This window comes from Lycorma delicatula, chromosome 4, assembly GCF_047948215.1.
Source record: "Lycorma delicatula isolate Av1 chromosome 4, ASM4794821v1, whole genome shotgun sequence".
Lineage (NCBI taxonomy): Eukaryota > Metazoa > Arthropoda > Insecta > Hemiptera > Fulgoridae > Lycorma > Lycorma delicatula.
Genome location: NC_134458.1, coordinates 96,124,271 through 96,147,542, shown reverse-complemented (window position 1 = coordinate 96,147,542; position 23,272 = coordinate 96,124,271). Strand labels below are relative to the sequence as shown.

General features: G+C 30.7%; 1 protein-coding gene across 3 annotated transcripts in view; it reads left to right on the top strand.

Moving 5' to 3' along the window:
- The window catches only part of Apoltp (Apolipoprotein lipid transfer particle), a 262,249-nt gene that overhangs the window by 208,536 nt on the left and 30,441 nt on the right, over positions 1–23,272 (top strand). For 2 of the 3 annotated variants that reach the window (XM_075363702.1, XM_075363701.1), the window contains 6 exons: positions 3,431–3,636; positions 7,162–7,318; positions 8,595–8,842; positions 10,795–10,931; positions 14,883–15,089; positions 17,623–17,756. In XM_075363702.1, the coding sequence (XP_075219817.1) occupies positions 3,431–3,636; positions 7,162–7,318; positions 8,595–8,842; positions 10,795–10,931; positions 14,883–15,089; positions 17,623–17,756 (1,089 nt within the window). The remainder of the gene's footprint in view (positions 1–3,430; positions 3,637–7,161; positions 7,319–8,594; positions 8,843–10,794; positions 10,932–14,882; positions 15,090–17,622; positions 17,757–23,272) is intronic. The other variant, XM_075363703.1, reaches the window with a different exon arrangement.

Here is a 23,272-nt window from a genome sequence, read left to right as displayed (position 1 = left end):
CACTTAAAATCCGGTGAATTCTGTTGAAACAGCTGCAAACTGCCTATGGAACATTTCACACAATTTTGTTTTTGGTCAACTGTGAGCAATCGCGGCACTCATCTTCGGCTAGCTTTTTCATGTTCAAGTGTTGGTGTAAAAATTATGCACCTATTCAATTGAGATGCCCACAGCATTATCAATTTTATGCATCTTCACTCTGCAATCATCCAACACTATATCATGAATTTTATCGATCATTAAGTGGTGATCTCAACAGCGCATCCAGAATGATTGACATCACTTGTGCTCATATGATTACTTCAAAAATTTTGAAACCACTTATAAACTGTTTTGATCAAAGGTGCAGATTTACCATAATATTTTCAAGTCCTTTTTTTTAATCTTCTGAGGTGATTTGCCCTTCATAAAGTAATGTTTAATCAATACATGAAACTCTATTTCATCAATTTTTTTAGAAATCACTCCAATTTCTCGATACAAATGGATGCCAAACACAGAGAAATTAACTGATCAGGTTGAAACTTGTACATTCTTCCAAAAGATGCTACTTACTGAAATTCACTTCGATATGCACTGGTGGTGCCAACTCTCAGACTTTGCATAGACTTTTCATACCATCCTTATAATTACATACTGGATCCTGGGTGAGACAGTATACTGATAAATTAAACAAATGAGTAGATATCCTTTTTCACCCACCCCCCTTCCTTTTCCTTGATCCAATCTTTCCCTTTGTCAGTTCTGTGGGTGTCAGTCTGTTCCTGTTAGATTCTCCATACTCCTTGTTATCTTATAGGATTAACAAACTTGGGAATCTTTCTTGTCCAGTGGCTGATAAGCTGATAAGCCTAATGGCTAAAGTGCCTATCAGATAAAGTAGGACAAGTAGTTCTCTCTTCCAATAACCCAATACAAGGTATACTATTTTAAATGGCTATTTTTTCTTTCTTATATTTATTAAAAACTTTAACGTTTTCAATGCACTTTATAAAACATTCAATAAAACAGTCAACAACAAATATATAAAATCATTATTCAATGAACTGTAAAATGTGTGAGGCACGTCAATTAGCTATCATCTGCTTTATTAAAGCAGTTTAACAAACAGAACTTAAGAAATTACTTTTTTTTTAATTTAAGCATAACATCTACTATATCTGGAACTAACATATACTGGAACTATCTGAGATCCTAGTTTTCAGTGTAAAAAGCATTGTAAAGTTGATTCAATGAATTAGATGGCTGTTACAGCTGCTAGCAAAGCTCTTTAAAAGAAGGCCCTTGTGAGTTTACAGTGAATAAATTCAAGTAAGCAAATAGGTTGTTGGTCGGCATGCTAGATTTGTATCTAGAATAGAGTGTAAAATGAACTTTAACTTTTGAGTTAATCAGTCACCTTACACAATTAAACAAATAAAATTTTTTTATTGATTTTAATTGATATATTATTATTTCTAGTTTTCAAGAAGTTCAAATATTTTGACCAATAAGGATAGTATTCTAATTTAAATTTTATGTTAAGTTTCATAGTTTTATCATTTACAAAAATATTTACAAAGGAATTGTAAAAAATATTTTTAATATTTAGTTTTTTTATTGTTTCTTATTATTTTTATCATTTAATTTATCTTAACATTAAATGAAAAAAGTATACAGTGAGGTTTATTTATGTCTAATTTGTTTTTGTAACACTTATATCTGTGATTCTAGGTTTTTTGGTAAAAATGTAATGTGGGATATAAATATGGACTTAAAGATGAGATTTGAAAGGGTTCAAAAGAGTCAAACATCATAAAAAGTTTACTTGGTTTTTGTTTTGTTGTGCTAAAAATGTATTGTGAAATTTGAAGTTCATAGAATTATGAAAATATTTTGTGATCAGAGCACCATGTCTGGCTGGCTCTTTATGAATTACATCATATCAGAAGATCTGTTTCTGAATTTTTTTTGTATTTTCTTTTACATAATGATTACTATGGAAGATAATATTTTCCTAAGTAGTATATGTTTAGATAACTGCACTATTTATTTTCCCACAGTTTCAAGGATGATTTTAATTAGCCAAAAGAAAAATGTGTTGTAGAAGTACCACAAAAAAAAATAAATAGATTGAGAGGAAATTATGCTCAAAAAATCAGGGTAACATTATCCCATCGCTGCCACTTTGGGTTGCTTACATATCTTTTGCATGTTCAAAGTAGCTCTTGACACTAGTGTTACACAATTGAACAGTTAATTTGTTGATGGTAATTTGTCCTGAGATTATGTGTTCATTTACAAACAAAATACATTACATTTATTGTTTCCCAAGTAACCAAGGGTATTTACAACTTATGTATCACTTTTCCTTTTATTAATGCATTTTTTCCTAAGAAATCAGTATTTATCAGTTTCTATTTTTCTTTGTAAGCAATAAGGTAACATTTTGAATTAGTATTTCCCGTGATAATAAAAATATGTTTATACTAATATATTTCTTATAAAATCAACTCATCATTTGATTTTTTGATGCATTATCAGATGCTTTAAAATATACAGCTGGACTTTTCTATTATTGAAATGAGAATTTTCTATTAATTGACTTGAAAAAAAAATGTGTTGAGGTGGCTGAAATGCATTTTCACTGTGTACCCCATTTATTTAAACATTTTTTATAACTCCAACAAATTATAAAAAAATTACATGTTGTTCCAAAATATTCAGTAAAATGTATATTTTAAAATTGTATTAATATATTTTCAAATATTGTACCAGAAAATGTTACTGTAAGAAAATATGAAAAGTACAAAAAACGTAGTATCTCCCATTAATATCATAAATTTTTGGTCAGAAAAATCCAACAAATCCATCTCAGAAACTTTTACTCATGATTAATCTTTTTTTTTTCAACTTTTTTTGAATAAAAGTTGGGGATGAAGGAAATGTGTGAAGAAGTTGGTGATAATTGGTTGCACAGCAGTTTAAGTAAACAGTATTCAGGGTCAACTCTGTGTAAACTAGCAATCATGTATGAGTTAAAAATAATCAGGAAAGACTGGAAAATAAATACCAATGGTTTAGTAAGAATTGATGAGTAGAAATGACTCGAGGATCTGGACATTATATAAGCAGTTACAGTATATTTCTTCCTTTTTTTTAAATGTTTTATTATTAATGGTTATTTTTGCTTGTAAATTATTCTGCAGATCTTTTTGAAAATATTACATCAGTTACAACAGGGAATGATAATTTAAAAATTTAATATCTTTGGATGATGATCCCTGTGTGCTATTGTTCTAATACAATCTTGTATTAATTCACAGTACATATATATATATATATATATATATATATTATATTAACATATGTATATTAATTCATACATATTAATACAATTATTGTATTAATTATGATCTGTTAATTGTATTTTATTTAAATGTTTTTATAGCTCATGCCATTGTTATTGGCACCAAACATTTTATTACATTCAATAAACGTCATTTTTCATTGATGGGTTCGTGTTCATATCTTCTAGCAAGAGACTTTGTTGATGATGCATTTTCTTTAGTTTTATATTACGAACCTTCTGGAAATTTTCACACATTAGTTATGGTCATTGGCCATGAGACAGTTTCTATTGACCTTTCACAAGATGTAAGTTTTCTTCTTTTTTTTTTACTTTATTTAAAACATAATTATTTATCTAACCATTTATTGTTGATAAAATGACTGAATATTTTGAATTGAAATTGATTTTGTTATTTTCATGAATATTGTTAATTAAATTTATGATTGATTTTGCCCTGAGTCATGATATCATATCATTATAACGAAAATTGTTGCTTAGATTTTTATTTTGGGTAGTATCATAAGAATTTATAATAATACAAAAGTTTAATAAAATTTTAAGGTACAAGAACAGGTTTATATTGTAGTAAGGAAATTTGTTTTATTTAGATTTGGGCACCTACTTTATTGATATATTATTTTTGTGAGAATGTAGTAGTTGATGGTGCAGCTCAAAAATTCATGTTTTTCTTATATGGGTGTTGACTTTTACTGTGTGTCCATGCTGTTTTAGTAATATTTACATAAACTAAGATCATTGACCTTTTAAATTGAGAACTACTCATATTATTAGATATAAATTTACTATTTTAATCATCTGTTACTTTCAGTTTTTTCTATTGTTATCTGTTCTGTATTAATCTTCTAATCTATAAATTTGCTGAACCTTTTTTTTTCCATTGAGTTGGAAGAATAACACGAATGTACTGAGTGTCAGCCTCACTAACAGGTTCCGCAAGGTGTTATTAAGAGTGCATATATGTGCCTGTTCCCTACTGACTAAACCTATCTCGCCGATCCTCCCCTCCTGGGACCAGTCCAGCAATTAAGCATTACTCAGCTTTGGGGGTGCCTTTGAGCTTAGGGGTACAGGAGTCCCCGTGCCTCATGGCTGATGCCCATCCTTGCAAGCATGGATGAATGGCGGCTCTGCAGAGGGCTGTCGTTCACCCCTTCGCTCTCCAACTCCATCTTCTCTTATCCAGTCTTCAAAGTCAGCTAATCAGCACTCCATTCTCTGTGCTGTGCTTCCCATTCATTCTGCCACTTCTGAATGAGCAGGTTTTTTGTCTCTGTTTTGAACATACCTTGGTAGATTCTAGTTAACAGACGCTCTCAAGTGGATATGTGGTACTCCTGCCAAGACCTCGACTGTTTTTCTGGAGATCGTCCTGTATGCCATCGTAATTTTAATCATATCATATTAATATTTTATCATCGGCACTTTTATTATCACATTAAATATCTCTAGTTTTTATATTTGTCACTGTCATGATTTTGTTTCAGTGAGTAGAATAAATAATTTTATTGAAAATAAGCATGCAGTGATATCTTTTTTTACAATAATTTTTTTGCCAACTTTTAAGACATTATTACTAATGACTACTCATCAACCTTAATGTAGTTTTGTTGAATTCTCATCCATACAGATTTTCTCATAGGCAGTAACAGACAGTATAGGAGACAATAACATAATGACATTACAGTTAAATAAGTTTGGGTTGATAAAGAACTCAAACCTATATGTAATGAGGCAAACTACATCATGTGTCATCTACTAAATCTCAGTTGACACTATAATCACTTATTGTCCATTAAATGGAAACATTTCTCAGATACAACTAACTTGAAGTATGCATGCAACCCTAGCTGTTCATTTAGTAATCCACAGGCTAATCTTGTGGTATTTATTTCTTACTGTAGCTGTGAAATAAAATTGGGTTTTGTTTACTTGCTAGTTACAAAGTCTTGCATCAAGTGAGCATCCTTACTTCAGATTCATCAGAATCAAACACATATAACTGGTAATGCTACATCAGTAACAGTTTTTTACTGGGTTAGATCTGGTCCAGGGCTCACTGTGTTTTTGGACAGCGAAACACAGTGTGAAATACTGATTTCAGAGTGGAATCACCTGGCTTTAAGCAATCACTCACAATATGAGCCCCAGAAGCTCCATTGAATATAACTAAACATAGGGACTAAACCACTTGTTTTTGGAATTTGGTAAACCAGGTCTGGCCTATCTGACCAAGGCAGAATATTTTCAAACAATTTAGGTCAAAACATGTGACAAACCAACTAGAACAGAACTAGATAATATGAGGGATGTTCAATAATTAATAAGACAAATTGATGTAGAGAAAAAACAGTTTATTCAATGACGATGAAACTTTTTGAGAGTCAAAAAAGGTGAGGTTAAGGTTGAGGTCAAAAACCTTGGGAACACATTTTATCAGCTGTTCAATCATAATTAATCTAAGTGCAACATCCTTTGATGATATCAGAATTTCAGCTCTGCTTGAAACATATGTGCTGGAAGGCACTGTTCATTGATAAGATCTTTGCTATCAGAAAGTGTGAAACCAGTGGAAATTTACTCAAGAATGTTGAAACAGTATGGTGAAAAGTGTTTACACTGCAGTAATGTGTTTAAGTAGGTGGAAAAGTTTAATTCGAGCGGAACAAGTGTGACTGATCTCCATTGCTATGGAAGACCAACTGAAGTTTTGACTGTTGTGCTGCAAAATCGCATAAATGATTTTATTCGCTAAGACAAGCGAGTAAAAATTTCTCAAATTGCTAGTTTGTTTAATAATAGTGTTGGAACTACACATTCAATCATTCATGACTTACTGAATTATTGCAAAATGTGTTTGAGATGGGTTCCAAGACAGTTGACTCAAGCTCATAAAGACATCTGGATTCTCATTTGTTTGGAACTCAAAGAACAGTTTGAAGCAGTAGGTAACGACTTTCTATGTAAGAAACGTGGGTATACCATTTTGAGCCAAAATCCAAACGGAAAAATCTTGAGTGGAAATGTCTGGATTTACCCACAAAAAAAATTCTCGTGTCAGCCGGTAAAGTGATGTTCAAGGTCTTCTGGGATTCGCAAGGCCTAATCTTTAGTGACTATTTAGAAGAGCAATATAACGTGAACAGTGGGTACTATTTTAATATGTACCAACAGAAAGTGAGGCCCGTGATAAGGCAAAAATGTCAGGGTGATCTCTCAAAAGGTGTGATTCTCTTGCATGGCAACGTGCACCCCCACATTGCTCAGATAAAGGGAGAAATGCTCAGAGAAGTTGGGTCGGGAGATGTTGCCACATCCTCCTTACAGCCCAGACCTCGGCCTGTTTGATTTTCATTTGTTCAGCTCACTCAAAGACTTTTTATGTGGCAAGAAGTTTGACGATGACAAAGTTGTCAAAAAAGTGGTTCAAACAACAAGGTAAAGACTTCTGCACTGTGGGAATCGGAATGCTCACAGAATGGTGGGACAAGTGTCTAAATGTTGCTGGAGACTATGTTGAAAAGTATTGTAAGTTTCATTGTCACTGAATGAATCATTTTTTCTCTACATGAAGTTGTCTTGTTAATTATTGAACGTCACTTGCATGATACCTGACATTTTTTGAACTAATATATTCTGAGATGTGATTTAACATTTTATGAATACTGTATCGTAAATAGCTAAGTAAATATGTGATAGTTGTCTTTTACTAGGGATAGTTTTACAGGGTTACTCTGTACATTATTTTCTGTAAAAAAATGTATTATTATTATTATTATTATTATTATTACTACAACTGATCTTTTCCACAGAGTGTTAGTCTTACATCCAATTCAACTGTAATTCTTCCAGTTGATATATCAGGGGCTAGTATTTACTATGAGGCTGGTGTTATTTCGGTCATAGGAAAAAAAGGTTTTGTTCTTGAATGTAATTTAAAACACGATATTTGCACCTTGTTCTTGGAAGGTATGTATTTTAGAATCATAGACAAAACTTTATTTTTCTACATCAACAAAAATATTCTCTTATACTGTTAATTAGCATTTGCACTTAACTTGAAGAATAATTATTTGTCGTTTAATTTTTATTGTACATTTTTGACTTCATACACCGTTACTTTTTAAAAGTAATTTTTTTTTTTAATATCATAACATTACGTATAATTTGTTACTTTATTATTAAGAAACTTGAAGCACTTTTGTGGCACATATTCAATATATATAGCACAATGTAATCATAAAGATTAGTAGTATTGATTAAAATGATTGTAAATGCTATCAGAAATATCCAGTTATAAAGTGGTAGTCAAGCCAGCCAGGATTATAAGTCAGCCAGGTTGTTTTAGGTCTACAGGAAAATTTATCTACGATTTATGTATGAAAAGACAAATATGTAAATTGTTAGTGAAAATAAATTAATAATAACTGTATGTAGTATTCAACATTATATATTGTTATGAGCTATATCTTGAAAGTAAAGATTTTAAAGACTAATTTTTTTAAAAATATTTGCAGTGAAAATTAGTGATTCAAAGTAATAAAGTAATTATTTGAAGTTACACTTGTTCTACCAATTTTAAACTGTTCAATTCAGGATGAACAGTTTCAGGATTCATACTACTTTTACCATACTGCCTTAGCATCTAGGAATAAATTTGTTTTATACAATTATTTAATGAAGTAATGATCATCCAATTATGGAAATTATGAAAGGAAAATTTAAGAAAATTGAAGTGAAGAGATTATTAATGCGATTTGAAAGAAAATAACTATAATTAGACAAAGGGCCATAGGAATAATTATTGATAACATTGTATGTAAATGATTTGATATTACTGGATTGCAGGTCTCATTTTCTAAGTTCAGCAGCCCTGAAAAGTGCAACAAGTTTAATAATTCATGGTATAACATTGGGTATATTACAAATTAAATGACTATGAAAATTAATATTTTGTGTACCTTATTTGAATCAGATACCATTTTGTTATTTGTTAATAAATAACCCTATCTTGCTAGAGTATAATAATGCATTTCTTTTAAATCCACATTTCTTATAAAAATATTTTTCACTGTTAAATTTTTTCATCAAATAATCCATTTTTCACAATTGCCACAGTAGCCATAAAAATCGCTGGAAAATTTAATATACAGTATCCATAATTTCTCCTAAAAAAAAGAAGGTTTATTGTATAACTCATGTTTTATGTGTTTTTTTTAGTAATTTTCTTTTTTATAACTTTTAGGGTGGTACTTTGGTAAAACAGCTGGATTATTAGGCACAATGGATAGCGAGGCATATAATGATTTCTTATCTTCTGATGGTAAGATATGTACTGATGTAAATGAATTTGCTGATAGCTGGGCTCTAGATGTTAGTTGTGCATCAGAAAAAACATTTAGCTATATGAAGGAATCTGATAATGGATTATCAGAAACTTGCAACTCACTTTATGCAGATAAATCATCTGATTTCAGCGTTTGCTATCCAGTGGTAATTTATATTTATTTATATAATAAAAATTTATATTTACTTTTGCTAATTTATATTTGATAATTATATTTAAACAATTTTTTTTTATATCTTAATGTTTATTTACCCCTTTGCAGCCGGTTAGAATTATTAGTCTCATAGCTTTTCATAATGGAAGAAATTTATAAAGAAACATTTAACTGAGATTAATTCAATAACATGTGTAACTCCCCTGTCTGATGTAAAAGCTTTGCCCTTCACATGATGCTTTTGTTAAATGTTTTCTACATCTTGGAAATATAAACTGGAAATATGAAATCTCTTTATGCAACTTCAACCAATTTATCTAGTCCAAGGTCAACTGAATGAGGTCATTGCTATCTTGTAAATCATGAGTTCATTCATTTCATTTTTTCTTTAAATTGAAAAGAAGTATGATAAAAGAAGTTCTTCCTGAAAAAGCATGATAAGAAAACTTGTTTAATTTATTACATTCTATCAGTTTCTGTCACAAAAAATCCTTTCACAAGTCAGTTCATGAGGAAGAACCAAAAGGGTTTTCTTTCTTTGTAACTTTTGGCACAAAGAAACTGTTTATATATTGTTTAATACTGTGATTGTACAATGCACTTGATATTATGTGAAGTATACTTTAAGTCATATGTTCTGTATCTTTACTTGAATTAAAAATATACAGAAAGATTAATCCATTTTTATTAAGAGAAATTGTAACTATTGCTCTTTGTACATTTTTTCTGCTGGAAAAATTTAATAGAATACTGTACAAGTTTTTTTTCTTTAAAACCAATGAGAAGCCATTGAAAGGCGTACTGAAATCCAATGTGTCATTGAAAATTTCACCATTTTTCTACTCTCCTTATAGAATTTTATAAATTATTACAGCTCACTTCTGTACTACGAAATGTCAATCAAAACACTTTAATTAAAGGAAGCAGGCATCAATACTGTCTTCCACCCTCTGTTCAGTTTACTTTAGACTATTAATGGAAACTTATAAATAAAATTTCACAAAATTAGTATAATGTTACCTATTATTAGTTAATTATTTATCTATAACTATATCTATAATAAATCAGAAATGGGGATGATGTGCACAAAGATATATAGTGCATAATCAACAGAAAAAAAGAGTTAACATCCTCTTATTTTTAATGCTACATAACTGCAGAAAAACATATATTATGATATTATTTTTGATACATAACAACTGTATTTCTTTGGATATATGAAATATCAGCGTTGCATGTTTTCAAAGAGAAAATTCTTTCTCATAAATTATTAAGTAACATTGGCTGTTTAAAATTGATCATTTTTTTATCTGTCATTTTGGATGATCAATGGTTCAGTTGATTAAAGTTCAGATAATTGGGGTCATTCTACATTCCTTATTTGATCAGTATCCTCACAATTTTTCTTGTCATTGCCAAATATTATGTCATTCAATTTCTTTCATAAACTTTGTAACTAGTTAGATTTTATGAGTAGTAGATTTGATTTTATGAGTAACAGGTTTTACCTAATATATACCTTAGTTACTAGTTTATGTTTTTGTGCCACTCCTAGATAGGAAACTTGTCCTTTGGCAGTTGTTCAGTCACTGTGGGATTACTATCTTATTGAGCTCCAATAAAGAAGTGTTTTCTCTGCTGGCTCCTTTAAGGTGCCAATGTGATGCCTTTAATGCAATCAAGGTGGTGACTGACCAGTTCATATGGGATTCATGGAAGAAAGAAGAAATAAAATAGATTAGGAAACGGGAGGAAAAAGGAAGGGCATGATCAACTCGAAGTGGTACAATTTCTGATCAGGATAGTTAGTGTCTTATTCAGGACCCTTCTAATTACTGTTGGTCAAAATGATTTTTCTATTGTGATTGAAACTTGAATGTATTGTATGTATTGTCTAATTTAATCAATTCATTTAATTCAAAATGTATATTGCCTTTTTTTTAGATTGATCCAACTCCATTTAATGATATTTGCAAATTTTCAAGAATGATGGAAGATAGTGTTTGTAGTTCTGCAGTAGCTTATAACCAGGCATGCAGTTTAGAAAACATTCCCTTGAGAACACCTATTATATGTGCAAAGTAAGTGATTTTATATATTTTTAATAATATATTTAGTATTTAATATTTCAATATAATGTGGACACTTTCGAATGATGTGGGGAATCATAAGAATCATGTGGGTAGTAACTGCTCCCATTAAAATTTTCCCTGGTATTATGATTGTTTTCAACAACTTTTCAAAACTAATGGTTTGAACAGAAACATACAGTAAAAGACTGTTAATCAAATTTCAAAGTGATGAGATTAAAATTAATTTTTAAGGGAAAAAGTTTTCTGTAAAAACATATCTTGCAGTAAGCAGTTTGTTATAATTAAATCATTCCTTTCCAACGTATAATAAAACTGATTTCTCTTCATAACTCCATGCACCCAGATAAAAAGTAATTTAAAATATTTAATTTCATAGTTGTATCTAGTTTATTAACTTTACAAAATAACTTTTCTAAATTAATTATCAATTCCTGTTACTTTTTTCAGTATGTGCTTAATAAAAAAAGAATTTTAAGTTATCTGTAAGTGCAGCTACTATAATAAAGTTTATAATAAGGCTATACTTCATGTTTTTGTTTGGAAAGTTATTTCCAGATTTAATAAATTATTATTATACTTTTTTATTTTTCACTTAATGTTTCATGTAGTATTTGCTGTCTTTACATTTTTTTTCATGACACGTCTATGAAACATGAGTTACTAGAACTTAAAATAGACATCATTTAACACTACTGTAAATTAATTTTGGTTACTCTATTTAGAATAGAATAAATACAGTGTTGTTTATATCATATATTTAAAATGGAGGAAAAGTTCCCTGTTTTATTTTGATCATTTTTTGTTATATGAAAAGAGTTAAAAGTAAACATTATCATTTTAGATGATCTAAGTTTGAATTACATATTGTGCATCTATATGTCCATGTCATATTAGTCATGTTATAGTCCGTGCCATGAAATTCATACATGGGTGGATTTAGTTAAAAGTGCCCTTTTTATGTAGTATTTAATCTATAGCTAAATAGTTAATTAATTTCCTTTTTTTCTTAATATTTTTATTATTTTCATTTTGGTAGTGCAAATTTTGCCCAACACTAGTCACTGATTCACTTTTCTCAGTTTTTCAATTATAACTTCTATTGTAGTGAAAGAGATATGTTTTTACATTCTTTATAATAAACAACATGTGCTGTTAACTTTACTCAGTTAAAAAGGTTCAAGGAATCCATGTGATAAAACAAAATTAAATGACATATGAACAATGAAATCATATCCAAATCTATTACATTATAGTTATAATAAATAAACCCTTTTTTAAAGGATTAAATTGGATTCTAACTCAACACAGTTATACCAACAGACTCATAGGGATGAATAATCTTTGAATTTAACAGCAAAAATAGCAAAAGCAGAATCATAATCTTAAAAGTATCTATTAACGCATAAATTTAGAAAATGCTGAGTAATAGTTTTGAGAAATAGAAATTTTTTATTTTAAAATACAAGAAGAGTTGTAAATAACTAACTCTTTGGTTGTAATTTTGGCCTTTCTTTATAATCAAAGAGTTGTAATTTTTGTACCTGAAGATTGACTTTTTTTGGTACATTTTGTGGATGTTAATTAATAGCATGGATTTTATAAAATTTTCCCAAAATTTAAAATTTGTCTTGGAATTGAGGTATATTTATATCATTACAAAATAATTTTTCAGGATTTTGAATCAAGAGTTATTGTTATAAACAGAAAATCAAGGAAATCTGGCTGCCATTTTGAAATGAACAATTCTATAACAAATTGTTTTACTTATATTGCTCTGCCTATTATCAAGAAACATTACTGTAAAACTTCATAAAAATCAGAAAACACATTTTGTTGTATTTGTGTCATGAACAGACAAAATGTAAAAAGGTTGTTATAACGGGACCTTGCTTGCTTCACTCAATTAACTATATCCCAATAGTTTCCAATGCTGCAAAGACTTGGAAGATAATAGAAAGGGAGTACAGGAGACTAAAACAAGTAAAACCAAGTCCTTAAAAAAAGTTAAAGATTAAATAGAAATAATAGAATTAAGAGGTGTAGAAATGAAGAACCCCTGATTAAGTAAACACTTAAAGAAAAGATAGCAAAAGCATGGATATGAAATTTATCTTGCTATTTTGTATTAGCAAGTTTGTTTGAGTGTATTTTAGGCCTGGATGTTTAGAAAATATAAGTTATTTTCATGGTGATTGAAATACTCAAAATTTACACAGTAAGAGCTACTAAACATTTTCATAAAATTATAGATAAGCATGCATATTTCTTATAAAACACAATATTTTTTCATTGGGCATTATATCTGTATACCTAGTTTCAAATTTCTAGGTTAAACAGTTTAACTAGTATTTTTGTTGAATAATAGACATCTGAGTTTTACTAAAAGAGTTCTAGTAAAACCCTAAAATGTGAAAGTTATGTTAAAATATGATGTAATTAATTTGTTTCATGATGTTATAGGTTAGGTAACTTAGTAATAAGTGAATAAAGTATATTTGATTATAGAAAAGGCGCAAGGAAATTTTGCAATATAACCTTATTTTTTATAATTTAAAAAAATAATTTCTACCATACATTATACACATCTCTATCCTTCGAAGCCAGTCTTCAAAGAAACCCTGCTGTGGTTTGTTGGAGATCTGAGCACACTCATTGTCTCAAGCCCTTAGAAGGTCATCATCACTCATAAAATGCCACTCTTTCAGTCTGTTCTTCACCTTGGGGAACAGTGCAAAGTCACATGGAATGAGGTCAGGACTGTAGGGAGAGTGCTTTAACAATCTTATTCCAGTGCTGGTCAAATACTTGGAGCAAATTTAGTGTGGTGTTATTCTGGTGAAGAAACCACGTGTTTGTCCTTGAATTAGGATGCAGGTTCTTGAGAGCTTTGACAACTTAAGCAGTCATTCTTTGGTACCACTTCCCTGTAACTGCCTTCTGAATTTCCAGCATACCTCTTTCTAAAACCCCTCTTACACTAAAAAATACAATCACCTTTCTCTTCTTCACTGATCTGGATTTTCGAACAGCCTTGGGGTCTCCACATCTTTGAACACCCACACTTTGTTCTCAGCCTTGGTTGGGATATCATAATAGTACAGTCAAGTTTCATCACCTGTTGCAATACTGTCACATAGGGAGATCTTCCATTTTCAAACGTTTTCAGCATTTCATGGCACCATGAAATTTGACATGCTATCTGATCATCGGTCAAGTTATGTGGCATTTTAAACGTACAAAGCTTTCTAACTTGAAGGGTGATCTTACAGAATAGCACAAACTGCTGGTGCATTAATGCCCAAGGACACCTCTATTTGGTGATAGGTCACATGACTGTCTGTCTCTTTTTTGTACTGTAGCAATGTTCCCCTCAGTCACAGAGAAAGACAGTCAACCTGACCTTTTAGCATTCTCAAAGCTAAAATCCCTTCTTTCAGACTTTTGGTACTGCCTAAATATTGTTGTACGATGAGGACAACAATATTGCTCTACACTTGTAGAGGACACTCCTCTACAAGCACAGGAGTCATTTCCTTTAAACACTGATCAACATTTAGTCCATGTGCAAAGTTACCTGGTTTTCGATCATAATGATATCATTACCTCTTCACTAACACAATTAAAAAGTAAATAACACTGAGACAGTAACTAGAGCAGCTACATGCAGGTTGGGACCTGTCTAAACACATGCTAATTTGTAACCATCTGATATGATCCCCTTTCTGTAGTGTCCTTTGTATTATTGGAACATAATTCCCAAATTAATATTTAATTGAACTCTTAAGATGTGCTGTGTTTTAATGTATTTCCCTGTTTATTTAAGTTATTACAGGTATATTAACTCCCACATTTTTCTTTGATAAAATTAATGTAGGTACTATACCGTAGATTACTATTAATGTTCTTTAATTCTTGCATTTTATTTATTTTTTTCAATAGATGTCCTCTGGGTAATGGATCTGATGTTGCTTTGCAAGAGGGTGATTTCACTGAGTTTAAAGATGATGCTGTACCAAAATCAACTGATGTAGTTTTTATTATTGAAGCTGATTCATGCAATTCAAATCTAATTGAAAAAAGAAGTTTCCAGACATTGGTTACACTACTAGAAGATGAATTCCTGGATAGGGGTATCAAAAACAATCGGTAATTTTGTTCAGAATTTAAAAATTGTTAATTTTTATGTATTTTGTCCTGTTTGCTTTTAAAACAACTTTGCTATTGGTTTTGATAAGCTGTGTTTGATTAGAATAACTACATTTGAGTGAGAATCTGGCTGAATGACTTATTTAGTTTCAATTAGATACTTCCTCATCTCACAATTAAGTAAATGCGAGAGAGTTTTATTATATAGGAAGTCAAGCAGTTGTGAGCCCGGGCTTCAGTACCATGATGTTGCCAGAAGAGAAAGCAACAGTGCACATACTGGTTTGTACAAACAAATTCAGCAACTGTTATACAAAGAAATTATACATAAGTGTGAACATTCTTTAAAAAGTGGAAGTGTTTGGAAAGAACACTCATAAGGTAGTCCTAAAACAAGTACTGAAAACACAAAAAAAATTTGACTGTCTTTCCAAAGAAGTTCAAAACATTCAGTTTGTAGTGTTAGTCAACAACTAAGCATTCCTAAATGCACTGTTAATGTGTTGTTCACAAGCGATTGAAACTTAATGCTTATAAACTGCAGTTACTCCATGAAATCAACCTAACAAACAGTAAGCCACAAAAAGTTCAATTTGTAATAACCATGTTAAACTTCATTTCTGCTGATGAAAACTACCCGCACTGCATTTTATTTTCTAATGAAACAGCATTCCATGTTCGTAGAGCCATAAATTGCCATAATTGTCAAAGTATGAGACTCAGAAAATCCACATGAATTGGTGTTATTCATCCACATCTGACTAAAAGAGATAATTTGGTGTGGTATCATGCATAATAAAATTTTTGGGCCATTTTTCCATAAGCAGACTATTATGGGTGTTCTAAGTTTTATTAGTGAAATGTGTAGTATTTACTGGTAAGTTTTGATGAATACATCTGTTGATTCATACATGTGTACTAGTGGTAGAATTCTGTCAAATGCAGTGGGAAAAATGTGTAGTTGAAGGGAGTGGATAGAAATGGCTGATAATTGACAATAGCACACTCAAGGAATTTTACCAATTTCTTTATTAATTAAAAATCAATTCTTTAATTCAGATCATAACATAATCATACATTATACAGATCATTTTAGGAATGGTACTTTTGTTTTCCATTGATAACAGAATAGAACTGCTGGAGTACTTCCCTGTGTTGATCAAGGAAAACCATGGAAAAGTTGTGATCAGGGCAATATTAAAAAGTACATAATTAATGAATACTAAGAGAAATGGTTGTATTCTTTTTCTATGTATAAGAATAATAATTGTATGAAACATTAGTGATATCATTATATGGAAATAAATAAATAGATTCTGTATAATATAAAAAAAGTAAAAATTTAAACGATTTTAATTGAAAATTATTTGATGAGTAAGTATTCAGGTACGCTTTAAATGAGTATATAGAAAATTACATATTAAATATATAAATACATCTATTTAAATACATTTTATTGTAATAAAAAAATGGATTCTAAAAATTTGCATTTTTGGGGTTGAAGTGGGAAGAAGTCTACTCATTTAAAATAAACATAATACAAAGACATATTAAGTAATGACAATAAAGTCCACAGATTAATGCTGTAAAAATCATTTATTGAAAAAAGTAATGCAATGATTTTTGATTTTTACATTCTGAATTTTTCATTCGTAACTCATTTGGTTTTTCCATTCCATGCTCTGCTTCTTTGTCTCAGGATTGTACTCATAAATCCAAGTTTTGTTTCCTGTTATCACATTTTAAAATATGTCTGCATTCTCCAACCAATCTTGACAAATAATAAATGATTTTCTTTTCGTTCACCTGAAGAGTTTTTTTAGAACGATCTTTGTACAACGTTTTGACTTTCCCAGCTTTTGTGTGAGGATAAAGTGCATGGTTTCTTGGTTGACTCTGCTGACCTCAGTCATATCTCTGTCCATGAGGCAATGGCTTGTTCAACTTTCTGCCCAGAAACATCATTTCAAACAACGGAGGGGCGCTCTGATCATTCATGTCCTCTGTTGAAGTTCTCCCCTCTCTGAATCTCACCACTCACTTGAAAAACAAACTTTTCACAAGACAATCTCTGTAAACAGGGTACATCATTTCAAGAATTTCTGAGTTCGTTTTCCCTGTGTTCACTAGGAATTTCATCACAACTTGCTGCTCTTCAAAATCACAATTGATTTCTATTATCACAATAGCAAAACACACATGTAAAAAAGTGAGCTACACTTGAAAAATATATAGTTGATAGGATTGAAAACAGTTGGATGACTGCATAAAATGTTAAAAATCATTATGCCGCTGCTAACAATCTCCCAGTATTGCTATCATGCTCATAATAAAATGAGTCCATGAACTTTATTGTCATACCTTATATGTTTAATGTTAGCTATTATTATGTAAGAGTTTGTAATTAAAAAAATTAATGATTTGTGAAATTTTATTAAAATTAGTCAAAAAATGAATTAGTTGAAATGAAATAAAATACTGGAGTTTCCTTAAATGTAACGAAATAGTGATACAGTCAATTTTTTTTCTATAGGTATGCAGTTGTCGCATTTGGTGGTAATGGAATATTTAGCGCACCACACACAATAACAATTGACAGTGCCGAGTTTACAAATGCAAAACTTGTTACAAAGTATATTGAGTATGTGACATCTGGAATAACAAAAGGTACGTTCTGGTGTTGTTTTTTACCCCCTTCAGGAGTTCATGAAATATTTTTCTTGTTCCTTAAATCTAGAGAAATAAGAATTTTTAATTTTAACTTTATTAAAAACTGCTATTGTAAACATTTAAAAAAATAAGTAAAAATTATGGTAATGCATTATGTAACTTGTTTTTCCATTTCAAACAAATTGTGGTTATACGTATCACTTCCAAGTTGATAAATGATTTGGCATTTATTAAATACTTTTATGAATGCATCCCTTTTGCATAGTATCTTCTCACAAAAAGTAATAATAAAAACAAAATATTTATGAAATTTTGTGAGCTAATTGTTCTTTCAACACATTAAAAATTCACTCTTTCTATACTATTCAAATCTTTAATAAAGATGGTAGTAGCAGCCTTTGTTTCATGTCTAAATTTAAACTATTATTTGTATAATTTAATTTTTTATTGAGTAAAGTGGGTTTTTTTTAGAATTTTCTACTTTTGTGTTTTTGCAGTGTTCAGTGATTCTTAAACAGCTTTCAATAATTGTGGTTTAACTAAAAAAATCACTTTGGTTCCTTATGTCTTAGAATAAAAATAGAACATTTTATGAATACATAAAAGACAAAAAAATACAGAGAAATTTGATGAATAACATTGCTTATTCATCATACCAATCAATATAAAAATTATTGAATTCTTTTCTGGCATATTTAATTTTGTATTCTTTTAACTTTGAAATGTAGTATTTTCTATATTTTGTAATTGTAAATTTTTATTATTTCTTTTGTTCAAGTTTTTAAAAATTGTTGTTAGTTTTATCTGCAATCAATTTATTTGTGTGTTTAACATTTAACATCCTAATTTATTATTATTGTGTGCGTGTGGACAAATGAATATAGTTTATGATTTTGTTGGTTTGTACATTTATTGAATACGACTTCTCAGACCTTTTAGTTTAACAATTTCAATGTAGAATAAGAAATGTAATAAAACGTGGCAGCTGAATATCTTATTTTTACTCTTACAATTACAATGTTTAATTTTTACTCATTCTATTTTTCACTTCCTTGTTTCATTACATATATAAAAAAATCTGAAAAAATTTCCAAAAACATTTTTGTATTGTTATTCTTTAAAAAAAAATTATATTATTATTTGATAAATGAAATTTTTGGGGGAGGAAGACCAATTTGAATTTAAAATGTTGGCATTTTGGTAGTCGTTTATTTTATTAGTTGTCTAGGGGTAAAGCAAAAAAAAGAATTTTAAATTTAAGTTATACTGTAAAAATCATTTTGTAATAAAACAGTATTATATTGATGTTATTGAGAGTTTGGTTCTGGTGGTTAATGTGTCGTAGCCACATGTGGCTCTCAGAAGTAAAGCGAGATGTTGAATGTTGCCAAATGTATTTGACCTTCTCTTTATCATTATGCTTCTCGTCTCTCTTACTCACACATTGCCATCAACCTTGCAATTCTTTTTTCTGAAGGTTATGTGTCAGCTGCTTCCTGAAATATCATTTTTAATTTAATTTTTTGGTATTATTTTTTTTATTGCAGGCATATTGTATTTTTATAATTATTTACATTAGGCTACAATATATTTATTTTATATGTACATTAACAATTTACAATAGTTATTAATATTATAATAATCACTACAATATGTTATCTAAATTGGGGAAAACAACTATTTACAATAAAAATAATTATTATAAATACTGTGGAGTAATTCATCAGAAAGTTAAGTTATTCCATCCATTTCATCATCTTCAGAGCCACTATCGGAACTGGAAGATGAACCAGATGATTCTTCTAAATTTATGATTAAATTGTCTATGTCTATGTCCAGGGGAATCTCTCGTTCTATGGCTTCATATATAACTCCTCTAACATGTTGCACCACTTTTCTCCAGTCTTGAGGGGGGTTACACTATTTATTTCCTTACAATGTAATTTCTTGTATTTCTGTCATTGTAAACTTTTTATTATTATTTTTTACATATATTTTGACGTGACTCCACATAATTTCAGTAGCATTGAAATAACAATGATACAGAGGGATCAGATGACTTTGTGGTCTGCTTCTTTTGCTGTTTCATAAATAGTTCTTGAAGGTTTATTCCCTGAATAATTTCCAAAAGTTGTTCTTTGGCCATTAAATGGCCTGCATTGACCTCACATGAAACTAGCTAATCAATCGATTAATATTTCTAATTAGTGTTAGTTGGTGCTTTATCCAATTCATCGAGTGATGTGAAGCATTATCTATTATTATGATGCTATTCAGTTTTTAAATTTTTCAAAAGCGTTTCATTGAACCATTATGTGAATGTTTCATTATCTCCTCGTGGTAGTCGTTTGTTTTTATTTGATTTGAACATTAATAGCACTTCATTCACAAATCCATCAACTGTTCCAGCATGACAGACAATTAATCTTCCACGTCGACAAGTAGGCACAGGCATAGTAACATCTAGAGTTTCATCAGTTCATGCTTTTGGGTTTGAGTGGTTAGCATTAACCCAAGTTTCATCTAACCAAACAATTTCATTAAAATTAACAGTCTTCATTTGCTTCAGAAAAACACTATGATAAGTGACATTATCTCCTCTTTCAAGTAAAAGTTTCCTGCTATTAATTTTTTGGTACTAGAAGTTGATATTATACAATACTTTTATTAAAAACGAGTATTTTCTGTAAAATAACTCAGCCTCCCAAAGAGAAACTAACAACTTTTTAGTTCTTGGTTATTCTTTCTTCGAGTAGTAGTTGTAAATGTGTCAGCGAATGGCATCAGCTGCAAACATATCTAAATCAATTACTGGAGAATCTCTTGGTCATTGTTTGTCTGGTGTTGATAATTTGGATGAACTTTTCTGTACAGTTAAAAACCTCTCTTTAGTAATAGTATTTTATATGAAACTGTATTCTTATTAATTTTAAGAACAGCAGCAGTATTTTGTCTAAATTTTTTAAAAGAAATAAAAGGTTCATTCTTTTCTAAATTACTTTATAAATCATTCTCAAAAAACTCTCTCACGCTGCAGACCATTTCCCACACTTGGCTGTGAACTGTTACACCTGACCAAAAACTTCCACGAACAGGGTAAGTGACAGGCCTACCTCTATTGAAGTCATACACGACAAAAATTGTTAAAACCAACAGTTAGCTAATGATTCTTGAAAAATATATACATCCTATAGTACATAAAAATACTGTGTAGAAAACGTACAGTTTATGTATAGACTAGTGTAATTTCTGGTAGTAATAGTACTTAAAAGTACTGTCTTATATTACACTGTCCAACAACAATGAAAATGTTTCAGTCTCAAAAATAGCTTTTTCTTATGTATTTCCATTTGCTGAATTCAAAAATCACCATAAAAATAACTGATTAGCTCTTGCTTTGGAGATATAATTTCATGTTATTTTTTACCCAACCTACATTTTTAGTTTGGGGCTAATTTTGTTTTTGGAGTTGTCACACCTGTTAAATGACAAAACATGTTTACCAGCTGTTTGTAGGTTATAAACAATATTACTGTTGCTGTGACTGTGAGTTTCATATTGCTAATGTTATAATTAGTGCAGAATTTCTGGTTTTCAAGTGCTTTTGAAGTGAAAAATTTGTTAAATCAAAATGCCACAAAAATGTGTAAATTCAGTGAATAATTTCTGTTATATTTGTGGTGACATTTTCGTCACAGAAACACAGTCTGACGCCTCTTGTGAAGATTGCCTATCATATATTTTGGTATGAAGGTAGGGGACCAGGATAAGTCATGGGCTCCACATATATGTTGCAACTCTTGTTCAGTTATACTACGAGAATGGCTGAAAAATAAAAAAAACCATATATGGCTTTTGCTGTGCCTATGGTTTGGCGGGAACCTACAAACCATACAAATAACTGCTATTTCTGCTTGACTCCACCTATAAAGGCTGGATTGTCAATGAAGAAAAGAGGAACAGTTCAATACCCTAATCTTCCATCTGCTATTCGACTTATTCCACATTCAGATAATATACCAGTTCCTACTCCATCCCAAAATTATGAGCTTGAAATAGAAAATGAAAACAGTGTGGAAAAAAAAGAAGAACCCAACAAGCCTTCCACTTCCCATGACTCTGATTTTGATGAAAAAGATGATAAATTGCACAGATTGAGTCAAGCAGAATTGAATGATTTCATTTGAGACCTTGATTTGTTGAAGAAGGCAGAACTTCTGGGGTGAAGACTACAGCAATGGAATCTTATCCAATGTGATGTCAGGGTCTCACAGTACAGACATTGTCATAGGGATCTGCTTTCTTTTTTTTAAGAAGAAAAACAATCTTGTTGTTTGCTGCGACGTTAATGGCTTGATAAAATGTTTGAGTTTGAATCATGATCCATCTGATTGGAGGCTATTCGTAGACTCCTTCAAGCTTAGTTTGAAAGCTATATCGCTTCACAATGGCAACTGTTTTCCTTCTATTCCTATTGGTCTAGCAGTTCATATGAAGGATGAAGCTGGTATAGCCAAACGGATTTAGGCAACAGTTCACATATAGAAAGGGCTTGGAACAGGAGGGATGGTGTGGCGACTGGAATCATCTCAAGTTCACATCAAAGACCTCCCGCCAGGGCTAGGAACAGAGGGGTGGTGACCAGAATCATCACAAGGCAAGTGTCTTCCACTATGGGGTTGGGAGTTCACATGAAGGATACTTATGCAAACATGGCAGTCCTCCTAGACTCAATCAAATATGCTGAACACAAGTGGAAAATCTGTGGCAATCTAGAAGTCATTGCTGTACTATTAGGAATGCAACGGGTACACTAAATATTGCTGCGTTTTATGTATATGGGACATTAGGAATAAGAAATCACATTATATTCAAGCAGACTGGCCTGCAAGAAATCTTAACTTTAGTGAAAAAAATGTTGTTGCTGAGCCTCTTGTGGACCCAAAAGATGTTCTTCCACCCTTTCATACAAAGCTGGGTTTGATGAAAAATTTTGTCAAAAGTATAAACTGAGAAGGACAGGCCTTTAAGTAATTAAGAGACAAATTTCCTACATCAAGTGATGCAAAAGTTAAGGAAGGTATTTTTGTTGGGCCACAAATTTGACAACTTGTAAAGGATTCTGCGTTTGACCAAATTTTGGAGAGGAAAGAAAAGGAAGCTTGGTAAGCCTTAAAGGGAGTCATTTGTGGATTTTTAGGCAACAGAAAAGATGAAAACTACACTCAGTTGGTGACAGTACTTCTGCAAAAATACCATGAACTCGGATGCAACATGTCCTTTAAAAGCCATTTTCTTCATTCACACCTGGATTTTTTCCCTCCTAGTTGTGGAGCAGTCAGTGATAAACACGGAGAAAGATTACATTGGATATTTCTGTAATGGAACAAAGATATCAGGGCCGTTGGAATGAAGCAATGCTTTGCGGATTACTGCTGGTCTGTATATAGGGATGCTCCAGAACTCACTTACAACAGGAAAGCTAAAAGACAACAATCTCATGAAGCCATCAC